Genomic DNA, 14,098 nt, shown 5'->3' with positions numbered 1-14,098 from the left:
AAACACTTGCAGGTCGCGCGCATAGCGCGGGAAGGTGCAGCGGAGCTGTTTTATGTAGAAGCGAAGCAATTATTTTCTTTTAATCTAAAAAGCGAACTATTCAGTCAGACAGCAATTTATTATAAAAGTAAAGCATTTACATTTTCAAGCACTTTATCTCAATTTCAAGCACCATTCACAAAATTCAAGCACTTTCCCAACCTTGAAAACACCACGTCAAATTTCAAGCATTTTCAAGGATTTCAAGCACCCGTACGAACCCTGAATATATCCGATTAAAGCTGAGACTCCACAGATTATTTAAGTATAGTATCTAAGCGATCCGATCTCGCAACAGGGGAAGCAAACACAGACATCACAACACGTACCTTTTACGGAGCTTTTACGGGAGATCGTCTCACCGTAGCTGTCAATCTGATCAAAAGACGTGTTCAATGGCATTAAAACGAGAAAAAACGCGGCTGAATCGGTTGATCCATAGGTTGATAATGTATCTGTGGCTTTGAAGCAATTGTTTATAATCCATAATTCCATTTTTATGTAAAAATCGGAGCACAACAGTTAGCTGCTAATGGTAGCCAACAGAGTGTATGCAGCTTCCGGTTTTGGCTACGCGTTACTCTCACTCCTTATTTGGTAATGTGTGTACTGCGCTGGACTGCCACATTGCCAAGACCGGAAGCAGCAGACACTCTGGTGGCTACCATTAGCAGCTAACTTTTGCTCTGCGATTTTTACATAAAAATGGAATTATGGATTATAAATGAAATAATTTTTTTATACAGAGACGTTAAAAACCTATGGATTAACCGATTCAGCCGCGTTTTTTCTCGTTTTAATGCCATTGAACACGTCTTTTGATCAGATTGACAGCTACGGTGAGACATCTCCCCTAGAAGCTACGTAAAGGTACGTGTTGTGACGTCTGTGTTTGCTTCCCCTGTCCGAGTTCAGATCACTCAGTGATGATACTATATACCTAAATAATCTGTGGAACCTCAGATGTAATCGGATATATTGTATGTGCAGCTACGATAAGTAATAAGGGTACTTTTATCTTGAGTTCTGTGCCAAAGTGCGTTAGCATTTTTCGCTCAGGGGTCATTTAGATGCTTCTTATGAGACTTGTGTTTTGTTTTGGTAAAAATGGTTTGTATCGTCAGTTAGCTGAGATTATTTCGGTTAATCTGGTATAACACATTAATAGGTTCTTAAATATTAAGATCCCTTGAGACACAGTGTCGTGAAAAAAAAAGTAAAGTACCCGCCGGGACTTTGGGGCTTAACAGGTTAAAAAAAGCGCAATATATACCGCAGGGGGGGAAAAAAAATCGCGATGTCAGTTTTTTTCAATATCGTGCAGCCCTAGCGGGTCCTAATTCACAGTTTTTCTGGCCCCATAAAATCGAGGTTCTTTCCGGGCCAACAACCAGGCTGAGTTGGGCTGAGTATGCTAAACTAGAGAGAATCGCTGGCAAGGGGGCTACAACTACAACAAGATGAACATATTTGACCGTGATTTAATTGTAATACACGTTTCAAAATGATGCCGAAGTAACAACATACTGATACCGGTTAGTAAACACCATGAATTAATGCTTTGACAAGTCTGCAGACAGACGGCAGGCGAAAACCCTTTTAAAATGTGTGTTTTCTGAATGGAGATTGGCTAAGCTAACGCAGTATATGCTCCGACCGTCCACACTCACAACAACGGCCTATACAGACATAAATAAACCAGCGACTGTATTCGCCATGACACAGGCAGTCTGTGGTTTGTACTTGTTTAACTTTTGTCTAGTTTCTGAACAGATATGAGGAGCTGTGAGCTCTGAGGGCTAACAGCTAACGGCTGATGTTGTTTTTCTGTGGTTCACATTGAAGATGACGTCACGGCTCCGCCTACACTGCGTTACTATAGTTACTACCCCAGCTACTAAACTGTAATGGAAACGCAGCATAAAGTGAAAGGCCTAACCATACCGTACTAAGCCGAGCAAGGCCCTGCAATGGAAATGCGCCATAAGTAAAGTTCATATTCATTTTAAAACACCACAGCCGCTTTAATTCTCACACAAGCAGTGGCAAAAAGTCACTGAGCAGTAATGTGTCCTAATGGTGGAGAGGATGCCAATGTGCATGAAAGCTGTGACCAAATACTGATGTGTGAACTCGGAAAGTAAAACAGTTTAGTATTGTGGTGTTAAAAAAAGATACATTCATTTATTTTCTGTGTATTCTTTGAGATCTGAATCACCCGCATTCTTTTTTTTTTCATTTTCTAAAAATAAATTATCTTTTCTCTTAATTACAATATCTGTACTTGGAATTAAAAATAAATGTTGTCACTATTTAACAAAATAAAACTAAAAATTGTGTTTTAAGTAATACTTTCTACATACCTAAAACCAGACACACTGATCATTTTGCCGTGATCTCTTTATTTTCCTAAGCTGTAAATATATATACAATAAAATCACTTCAGAGAGATACAGAATAACGCAGACTGAGGTGTTGTCGTGTGGTTCGGGAGTATTTACTGAGATCACAGCTTCTACCATGTTTGATCTTTGTTGTGTGCCAATGCTGAATGTGCTCAGTGTGACTAACACTCTCTCGTTAACTAGTTCCTGTCTGCATTTTTACTCAAATAAAATGTTTATAGTCATAGAAATGTCAGTAAAAGAAGAAGACTCCTCACCAGCGTCGGACAGCTGCCGGGTGTCCAGACCCGCTCCAGTCAGACTGCGATACACACCGAGACTCTCCGCACCTGCAGCAACACACAGCAGATGTCAACAACACAAAGTAAACCGTGCCAAGTGAGGAATGAAAAAGGTTGGTGTGACAGAAAGAAAAAAAAAAGCTGGGTGTTTAGCCACGTTATACGCACAGTGGTAAATAGATAGGGGTATTGTTAGGATTTTATATTTACTGATACTGCTTATTGACCTGATGTTTTTCGACACTAATAGATATTACTCTCTAATTTGGTGCAAAAGTTAAAGACATGACATGGAAAGGTGTGAAAATATTTAACACCAGTTATTTTATTGTTACTTTTCTTGCAGAATAAGTGCAAGTACAGTTATTGAGTTTCCCAGAAGCAAACAGTGTTACAAGTATACGTTTATCAAGACATTACATACATTTTCCAAATTAGGACTCATTTATCTAGCGAGTAGTTAGAGGTTTGTGCTATGCTAGCTATGGGCTACTGAAGATACCTAAACGAACTAGACCCCACGGTAGTGAAGTGCTGTAAATCTTGGTGACAGCGCTGAGACACTTCCTGTTTCCCTTGTCAGAGACGGCAGGCTGCACTTAGGACGGAGGAGGTGTAGCGCTAACGTTAGCAGCCACTTTGTAAAAGCAGTCAAACACGCTGCATTGCTTCAGATTCAGAGAATGTTTCTGCTTTTCATGCATTTAGTACTTTAAATCATCCCTAGTGGGAAAATATACTAGATTTAAAAAATCCATTCAATTATTATTTTCTGACAAAACTCTGGGTCACCGTGTGAATCCAAGCCGACTGCAGGTGCTGTCCTCCATGACGGAGCGAGATACCAAGCTCATGGCAACAGAGGCAGCGAGTAGCAGATCAGCATTTTAAATATTGAGCTCTCATAGGCTTCAGATCATTGCAGGTCAACTTTTGCACTTTCTCCAGAATTTGAATCTGCTACATATATCCTGTGTGTCTGTGATGAATCGACAAGTTCTCACACAGTGATCATTTATTTCCTCTGAAAAGGGCTTTTGTTGGCGATCTACCAAGCCTAAATTAATTAATCAAGGCTATAATCGATAACTGTAAACTCACTAAGAGACACCACCGTTTTGAGCCCAAACAAGACATTTTCAATACCACAGTCTTCGGGTATTAACATGTTTCTGAGTATGTATGTATACATCTGAATGTGCGTTTGGTACCTTTGGTCTCTATGGCTTCCATCAGTCTGCTCAGGAGGGGGGGGGATGTGTCCGGGGGGCCAAACTGCTCAGCGAGGTCCGGCAACACTAAACCTAAAAACAAATACAATAAACACAAACTGTTCAATAGGCTGCATGACATTGAACACATTTGCAGTGCAGTTTGTGTGCAAGTTGACACTGCACAGACAATATATATGATTCAGTCCCTACTGTTCAACACAGTTTAGGTTGATGAGGTGAACACTTCTGCCTGTTTTCCAGTCAAGTCATTCAATTGGGCTTCCCTTTTCATTTATGTATTCAGACTATTTAAATGAATATGGAAAATATAGTAGTAGAGGGTGCTGCGTTTTGAATACAATTGTCATTCATCTATTTCTGTATGTTAAATAGGACATGTTCTGCTCATGTTCAGGTTCATATTTGTATTTAGTGTCTCTACTGTGACTTGTGATTGCAGTGACATTTAAATGCAGGCACATGCACAGATAGACCCCAAAGGGGGGCTTGTGCACCTGCCCTTTTGCCCTTATATTTAAATTAGGGCCGGGACTTTAACGCGTTAATTAAGATGAATTAATTACACAAAAATTAACGCATTTTAATGGCACTTATTTTTGCACCGCGGAACGTTTCTCACTGGATGAGTTTCAGGTGTACCGATTATACTGGAGCACAAACTAACGTTCATGACTTCAGACAACAACAAACCACAGTGAACAATAGTCAAACATGAACGAAGAAGCTGATGAGACCGCTTTGGTTGGCCCCGTGGATGGGAAATGTTGTTTTAAAAAACGGACGGATGGAAGCGTCGATAAGAGCACGGTTGTGTGCAAATTATGCAAAAAGGAATTCGCATATCACCGCAGCACATCAAGCCTCAAGTATCACCTCAATGCAAAACATATAGCAGCTAGCGTGGAAGCTAGCGTGGACGTTAGCCCGACTCTGAGTACAAGGACCCACACCCAACCCACACCCAACCAGATGACTGGTTTCAGGGCCAGGATAACTAAGTCCACGTCTGAAAAAATAACCAACTCCCTGGCTCACTGGATTGCACTCGACTGTAGACCACTTGGAGTGGTAGAAGATAAGGGGCTGCAAAAGGTACTACAGATTGCATCGTCTGACACAACATATGAGCTGCCATGCAGAAAGACAGTGACAAAAAGAATCCAGCAGCTTTATGACAATGAAAAGGAAGATAAAGAGAATTTATTGGAGAAAGCCGAATGTGTTGCCCTGACTGGGGATCATTGGACCTCGGTAAGCAATTCAAATTACCTCTGTGTGACGGCACACTTTATTGACATCAAGTGGCGTCTTCACTCATTTGCCTTGACCATCCAGAACACCACCACTAGGCACTTTGCTCAGTCTGTGGCAGAGGCCTGGGAAGTCACACAAAAAGTCACCACAATCGGAACAGACAGTGCCCGAACCATGACCGCTGCAATGAGACTGCTCACATTCCAGCACATGCCGTGTGTTGCTCACGTGTTGCAAAGGACCACCACAGTTTGCCTTGCTGACAGCGGGTTCACAGGCACATTGGCAAGATGTCGTAAGATAGTGGGGCATTTTAAACACAGCCCCTCAAACACAGAGGAACTGCACAAGGAGCAAACAGAACTAGAACAAGACAAAGAGCCACTGATACAGGATGTTTCCACAAGGTGGAATTCAACACTGTTTATGATCTCTCGTCTGCTGAAGAACCAAGAGGCTATGAAGGCTACTCTAGCCAAACAGAAGCACAAGCTCACCATGTTGACTACAGCAGAGTGGGACAGACTGCAGAGGCTCGAGACCCTCCTTAAACCATGCAGGTAAACACCCACCAACTGTTTTATTAATGGGATTCATTCATCATTGCTGTCCCTTGAAAAAGGTTGTGAATTGACTATGATAGTGCAGTATAAATTAAATTGCTTTTCCAAAATGTATTGTACTGAATATCAATATCACTATGACTATAGTATAAAGTTGCTACTGTTTTTAATCTACTATTAATTGGTACAATAATAAATCACTTTCCTAAACTATCCATATGTGACTGAACTCCTTGGGGGTGAGACTTATGTCTCGTGCTCTGTTGTGTTACCTGCTCTCCGCCACCTGACCCGCACCATGGAGGTCTCAGATGACGACCCAGCCTATGTGGTGAGGTTCAAGGCTGCCGTTAAAAAGGACCTGTCTCAACGCCAAGATGCACTCAACCATGGATGGCTCAGGGTGGCTACAGCACTCGATGGTCTTCTTTGTTTTTCTCTTTTCTTGCTTTTTGACCTCCTTTCCCCTGCCCCCCCCCCTCTTTTTCCCTCCCCCCTCTTTCTTTCTAAGGAATAACAATATGATGGGAACCATGTACGAAAATGAATTTCACCCACCTTTTTACTCTGTAAATTTGTGATGTGACAATAAACCTGATTCTGATTCTAAGGACCTAAAGTGTCTACCAAGAGGAGAGCGAGGAGGGGTGTGGACCAGCGTTGAGGCACTGCTGCGAAAAGAACCAGACAGAGCCACTCCAGAACCCACAGAGGAGCCAGCAAGGAAGAGGAGCCTCCTGCAGTTTAATTCAGACTCTGAATCAGAGGATGAAGAAGGGCCCAACGGGGCTCTGGGCCGCTACAGGGCAGAGCCCACCATCAGTGAGACAGACTGCCCACTGCAGTGGTGGTCCACTCATGAGGGGGCCCATCCACAGCTTTCTGCCCTGGCCCGCAAGTATCTGGGCAGCCCTGCCACTTCTGTCCCTTGCGAGAGACTTTTCTCACTGGCAGGTAACATAGTTCAAAAGAAGAGGGCAGCCTTGAGCTCTGAAAATGTGAACAGGCTAGTTTGTCTCAGCAACTGGCTGAAAGAGAAGAAGCAGAAGAAGTAGTCTTGGAGGTATCCTGAGGCCAATGGGCTTGATACTGAAATGTTGATCAAACAGTGGCCTATGCAACAGAGATTTTATTTTTCATCAGGATATTGGAAGAATAGGAGGGATTGAGGTCAATCACTGGCACTTTTTATTTTATTTTAAATGGTACACTTTATGTTCAACTATTTATTATGGTGTTGGTGCAACTGGCACTTTATGTTGAACTGTTTATTGTTTTGGCCAAGGTTATTGAGAGAGTTGGACTGAAATTGATTCGATTTTTTAAATCAACTGTTGGTAAATCAACAAAGTCTGTTATGGCCTCTGAAGCAACAGAGAGATGTTTTCTAATAGTCAGGGTTTCCAATGTTCTGAATGTACTTGAAAGTATTGTGTTTTACTTCAAAAACAAAGTGTTATAGTTTACAGAAGGTCTACCTACCTATAGGCTACCTGAATCTCTGAAATGTACTATATTCCTAAATATGCTATTGCTACACTTTATGGCAACAATTGCACTTTTCTGTTGGTCTTGGTTAAGTACCACCTTGAAAAAAAATAAACAATGTTTTGTTGCTTAAGCTTATGTATTCAGTCATTATTCAATGGTATACTAAAATCCATGTGAAAAAAAATTGCTTCTCACTGTTCTCAGGTCAAATATTTATATGTGATTAAAAATGCGATTAATTTCGATTAATTAATTACAAAGCCTCTAATTAATTAGATACATTTTTTTAATCGAGTCCCGGCCCTAATTTAAATGTATTTGTACAGATTTTTTAACGCACAATGATGAACAGTGCAATTAGCCTTCTATTGGAGAGCACAGCTAAAGGCTAAACGTTACGTATAGAGGGTTAAATTACTCAGTGTTTTATTTGACTGGTTAAGCTACTGAACAGTTTTATTCTGAAGCAAAATAAGTTGAGTTTTGTAAGGTATTTGATATCATGTGTATAGTTAATCATATAACAGAGACATAACATTGGGTCAAGTTACACTGTATAGTGTGTATGTTTGCCTTTTATATAAAAATGATCTTAAATCAATGAAAAACATAAACCTGTGTTTTTAGATACAATATCTGTTTTTGTCTTTTGTCAGTCAAATGGATAGGTAAGATTTGGGCTATAATGTAATGAGAATTTACTGAGAAACTCTTGTCATGAAGCAGTGTTTGAATCAACCTTAGTCATGGGTTTGTTTCAAAAACATACATTTCAATATTCCTTTAACACTTGTCATATCTTAGTCATTCCAGGCAAAACTCATTTTAATTATAAACTCAAATCCCCGGCGTGCCTTTTTATGCATTTGGGCCCATTCCCCTCTGACATCCTCTGCACGTGCCTGTTCAAATGTATATGTCGGGTTGAAAGTGAAAGAAGTATACAGACTGCTTTAAGAGAGAGTTGTTGAGCTGCCGTCAGATTAACAAGATTATGATGACGAGCAGTAAATAGATTAGTAAAAAAAAAGTTCAAATGAAATTCACACCTGTCTCCACAAACTTCAAAGCTCTTGACACGAGAAGCACTTACTGCTTAAAGTGCTATTCACATGAAAAGGTAAAAAGCAACAGGAAGCAGAGTAACAATCAGATCACTGATACCACAACACACACACTGTTCTCTGGTCGGGCTGATGCATAGTTCAAATGTGTTCTGTCAGCAACCACAACGTACGTGTGTGTGTGTGTGTGTGTGTGTGTGTGTGTGTGTGTGTGTGTGTGTGTGTGTGTGTGTGTGTGTGTGTGTGTGTGTGTGTGTGTGTGTGTGGCATACAGCTGCTGCAGAGGAAGCAGCTGAGGGAAACTGAGGTGTGTTAGTCACACTGAGCACATTCAGCTTAGAACATCAACATGATTTAAGAGGAACACTTCTACTGACTCTATATGTATTCATATCCTTAGGACCATAACATCCACCGTAATATAACTTTACAAGCCATTTAAACACAGGATAGTATAAAGAAATCGCATGCAAACAGTACAGTTTGACAAGACTTGTGTCCCTTCGATCAAGTATAGATGATATCAGGAGTGTAAATACTTGCTTTATTTAGAGCAGTGCATGCATGTTGCTGTGAATGAGCATAACTTGTGTTTTTGGGGCAGATCTTTGTGGGCCTTTTCTTTTGGCTAACATGAAAGAACATTTGAGCATACACAGCATGTTTGCAGCTGCATTTTATGGATGACTTTTTTTGCAGCCGGAGAGGAAGTTTGGGGTTTTGGTGCTCACCCTCTGACTCAGAGTCGGTCCTCACGGAAGCTGCCGATGCTGGCCTGGGTGGGCGGGGCTTTGGTGTGGGCGGGGACATCCTCTTTCTGCCAATAAACTCCACATACGTTCCCGGGAAGTCGCCTTTCTCCTGTGGACCAGAGAGAAACACATTAAGAGTTGAACAAATGGCACAATCTGACAAAAACGTGTTAACATGTTAACACCACTAGGATTTTTGAAGTGTAAAACTAAATCACCAGAAGTAAAAAAGTTAGGCTATAAACAAACCACATCACGGTCAAATTGCTGCACATCTCCACCTCTAAGCTCAAGGCGGCTAATGTTCGGCGGGATGACATTTAGTTGTTTATTTGGTCACTTATTAGCAGCTGCCGTTTTGATGACGTGTAGAAGCTTCAGACATTCACCAGTGCAGTATTCATTCACTGACATATTTGATGTCGTAGAACAAAACATGAAAATCTCTTAAACTTGTGTTAACCACAGATCTTCTTTCTCTCATCTAACAACAAACACGTTCAAAAAGACGTTGACTCCTAGATGAAAGAACAAGAAATGACAAAATGCTAACTCATTTCCGGGATTTAGCACTTATTCCCGCACCACTCTATAGCTTAACCAGTCCTCACAGTGCCTAACTTGCCCGTGTGGGGTCATACCTGGGTGGTCTCGTTGAAGCCCGGTAGCCAGCCGATCTCTGAAGGTCGCTCTTCGGCTCCGTTGCTGCAGCCGAGCGCCAGCAGCGCTCCTTTACTGACCAGCAGCATGTCTCCCACATGCAGGTCGATGTCCTCCTCCCTCTCCTTCTTGTAGTCGTACAGCGCTCTGTACTGAAAGCCCTCGGAACTCATTGTGAAGGCTGTATGGCTTTTCAATAACTAACAAAAACAGCTCTAAGTAACACGATGTATAAAAATAGGCTTTTATCCTGAGTGGATTTAATGAGGAGAATGTAGACTGAGTAAATATGGCGTTTCCATCCGTCTGTGTGTCTCTCCTGTCTCCATGTCTGCTAAAGTCCCGTCATCCCTCCAGGCCGAGCCTCAGCCGCCCGATTAGAGCATCCTCGCCGTTCATGAACAGAAGTCTCAGAAGAGGCGGCGGCCACATCTGGGGAGGCGACAAATCGACCTGTGAGAGGGGAGAGTTTAACGAGAGGCAGGAGACACATAGGACAAAACAAAGTACATCAATACAGAAGACTTGTTTCATGATAGATTCATCACTTCGGTCATTTATGGTCAGTTGCATTCCACAGGCCATAAGACTGTTAAACACCTGAACTAAGAACATTCACCTGTTTGCAACTTACTAATTATTTATCACTTGTATATAGACTCTTATGGCACTACTTCGATTCTATTTGATTGTATTTACTTGCACTATTTTATCTGTTTTATTGTGTTGCACTGTTGGAGAAGCCTGGGACCTAAAATGTTCATGGACATAACTACACTGTAGCTATGTACGAATGACAATAAAAGCCTTGAATCTTGAGACGCACAAGTCCAAATATTCTCTGGCTCCATCCTCTCCAGTATAAATATGTTCTGCTGTTTTCTATCACAGGAAATTCATCAAATCTTTGGGTTTTGGAATGATGGTCAGACAAAAGCAAGATATCTGAAGACGTGCACTCCGTCCGTTGCAGTGGCTGTCTCGGCGAGTTTTCCTTGTTTTCAGCAAGAAAAGGATTTTAGCATGACGTGTGTCAGTAAACTTGCAAACATTGCACATCACTGCATTGTGATAATGTAATATCAATACTCAAATGTGCTTGCAGCCCTGGAAAAAACTAGTGTAAACTAAAGTGTCCAATGCAATGGTCAGCCCTCAAGATTTAAAAAAGAGACTTCTTATATTACAATAATATATTACAAGTATAAAAATAATCTATGAAGATTAAAATGTGTTTTTTTATTACATTATATAATTGTCTACGTTTAATTGTTTTCCCTTGTAATTTTATATATTTGAGTAAGTTGCATTGTTGGAGGCAACCTGAAAACAAGATGTCCTTGCCTGTAGTTTGTCATTTAAATTATATTAAAAATCAATAACATATTTATGAACGTCATCATAATGTAATTAATATACAATATTAAACTAGAGCTGAAAGGATTTTCGATTATTAATATTGTAGTTGATAAACAGAAAACAAATACAAAATTAAGAAAAATAATTTAAATAATACAAAATAAAATCTGTGGTTTCTTTCTGCCTTCTGCTAAAAAATAAAACGAACTTGCTTAGAAAACAGAAAGATTGATTATATTATGTCTGATAGTTTGTTAGGTTAAATATTTTAACTTTTTATTGATCAGTAATGAAGCGCAGAAAAGATTATTAAAAAAAAAAAGTCTAACATGGAACAATATATTTCCCCCCACATAGGGCCTGGCTCATTTCGTGGCATCTGCAGGCAGTGGCAAGTCCTTCCGGCATATGCCACAGAGGCCGCTACTCTGTGGTAGCTGTGGCAAGTACTTCCGGCATATGCCACAGAGGCCGCTACTCTGTGGTAGCTGTGGCAAGTACTTCCGGCATATGCCACAGATGCCACAACTTGCCGAGGCATCTGCCGCTGCTCAACGGGAGTTGCCACAAGATGCCAGAGTAAGAGAACGTTTACGGTAGCTGCCACTCGCCTTCCGTGGCAAATGCTGCTATTTAAACCCGTATTTATCGTGTAAAATGTCGCTGTTTTGGCATGACTTTATCGAACTGATCTGTACACAGGACTGATGATCTGTGCACAGGGTTGGGTTGTAACTGAATACATGTAACAGCGTTACGTAATCAGAATACAAAAACCAAGTAGCCTAACTGTATTCAGCTCGCGTTACTTTGAAAAACAACTAATCCGAATACAGTTACTTTGGTAAACCTGAAGTGAATACATTTTGGAATACTTATTGGAATTATTGGTGGAAAAGTTTCCTCACAAAATGTATCCTAATATTCATTACCGGCAGAACTGTGTGCACAGCATGTCTGTGAGGCCCCGCCCCCGCACGCAGATGAGAGAGAGAGATCTCTTTTTAAATATATTGAAAGTTAGACACGGAGATGGTTCGATAAAACGTGCAAGATAACGTTTATGTAGCATTTCTTTATTGTCGAAATGATGACATTTCATAACTGGATCAAATCAAAGTGAATGGCCTGCTGCTGCTGAAGGCATGGGGCACATATAAGTCCTTTGCCTAATTTATAAAGTAAACCTTAGCATCTCACTAGCAGTGGCAACTGCAATCAGTTACAGCTGCCCTAAGTCTGTAGCCAAGTCTAATAACACCAGTGTACACGTTGCTGTGTCAATACAGATATGTATTTGTTAATTATTTGTCTTTACTAGTCATACACCTGGTTTATCGTAGCAATCAGTGGAAACTCCCCTCAAGAAGCGAAAATTGCCAAGGGCGTTGCAACCCTCACTCGCCAATATTTCATCATAAATATAGCACGTTTGTTTATTTTAGCAAACCATGCTCCAAGTAAAATTGAATAGAAATTATAATGTTTAAAAAAATAGAGATCGGACCATCAGTCCTGTGTACAGATCAGTTCGATAAAGTCATGCCAAAACAGCGACATTTTACACGATAAATACGGGTTTAAATAGCAGCATTTGCCACGGAAGGCGAGTGGCAGCTACCGTAAACGTTCTCTTACTCTGGCATCTTGTGGCAACTCCCGTTGAGCTGCGGCAGATGCCTCGGCAAGTTGTGGCATCTGTGGCATATGCCGGAAGGACTTGCCACAGCTACCACAGAGTAGCGGCCTCTGTGGCATATGCCGGAAGTACTTGCCACAGCTACCACAGAGTAGCGGCCTCTGTGGCATATGCCGGAAGGACTTGCCACTGCCTGCAGATGCCACGAAATGCGCTTGCTGTCTCTCCACATATGAGCTCACTCAAAAAACAAACAAAAACAAAGAGAGTGTTAAAGGGCCTTCGTTAGGTAAACAGTCCATATCAGTTCCTGTCGGGAGATTATCAGAGCAGACTACATGTAATGTCATTATTCAAATGTATACACTTATTTCAGACACATTAGTTATCCCGAAGAGATTTTTTTTTTTTTAAGTGTCGAACATTTATCACTACTTGAAATATTAAGCCTTTTATGAATGTATGCTTAATCGCATAAAACATGCTGAATTGTAAAGGGGCTTTCGTTAAGTAAACAGTAGAGTACAAATAACTGATCAGACCGGACATTGAAGGTACTTTCCAAATATCGAGTCAAAGTAAGTATTGTATTCCTGTCTATCCTCCAATATTGAGTTTGTGGTGCTAATTGTTGCCAAAAAGTGTAATAAAAGCATCAGGCATTATGAACTGAAGCGGAAACGGGAAACTACAATGCATGCCAGTGTTAGCTTAGCCTGCTAGCTTCGGTGTCAGTAGCTCCAAACGTCTCACCTTTTTTCACCAATTAAAACCTCCAGAAGAGCGAGCAGCAGTCGCCATAACGGAGGATTGAGCACAAAACGACGAACAGATATTATCGAAACTCGAAATATTCCAATATATCTATCGATTATTTCCAATAAGAAGACGCTCGTGGTTCAGCCGTCTCGTATTAAGCCTTTGGGTCGTTTAGCCAAGAGTATGTTCACTTCCGGTATAGTGTCAGAATAAAACACGATTTACGGAAATTAAATACCCAAAAGTTCTAATATAGATTTACTTAAAAGGGAAATCTTTTAAAACACCTCTACAATTCGGAACTTTGAATTGTATTATTTGTGGTGATTTTTGGTTCTATTTGATAATCTCTTTTTTTAGTATTTCATTTATTTGTCAATAAATAACATTATGCAGCTCATGTAAACTGTTATTCCTTAGATGTATTTAAATGACACATTTTACTTCTTAAAATTCGTCATAAACATGAACTGTGTAAGAGTACAGGGAGCAGAATTGACAAGTTCCAGATGTCTTTCAAAATAAAATACCACTGGCGAACATGTGATGCAAAATTAATGCGTTAGACAGCAACCTCGAGAAAATAATGTATTTAAA

General features: G+C 40.6%; 1 protein-coding gene across 1 annotated transcript in view; it reads right to left on the bottom strand.

Moving 5' to 3' along the window:
• The window catches only part of LOC117535004 (phosphatidylinositol 3-kinase regulatory subunit alpha-like), a 56,605-nt gene extending 42,918 nt beyond the window's left edge, over positions 1–13,687 (bottom strand). The window contains exons 1-5 of the mRNA XM_034199317.1: positions 13,496–13,687; positions 9,726–10,197; positions 9,064–9,193; positions 3,937–4,029; positions 2,702–2,773 (exon numbers count right to left, since the gene is read on the bottom strand). Of these exons, the coding sequence (XP_034055208.1) occupies positions 2,702–2,773; positions 3,937–4,029; positions 9,064–9,193; positions 9,726–9,917 (487 nt within the window). The 5' untranslated portion in view covers positions 9,918–10,197; positions 13,496–13,687. The remainder of the gene's footprint in view (positions 1–2,701; positions 2,774–3,936; positions 4,030–9,063; positions 9,194–9,725; positions 10,198–13,495) is intronic.
• Positions 13,688–14,098: the final 411 nt, after the last annotated feature.

The sequence above is a fragment of the Gymnodraco acuticeps genome, unplaced genomic scaffold (genome assembly GCF_902827175.1).
Source record: "Gymnodraco acuticeps unplaced genomic scaffold, fGymAcu1.1, whole genome shotgun sequence".
NCBI lineage: Eukaryota > Metazoa > Chordata > Actinopteri > Perciformes > Bathydraconidae > Gymnodraco > Gymnodraco acuticeps.
This window is presented reverse-complemented; position numbering and strand designations above follow the sequence as displayed.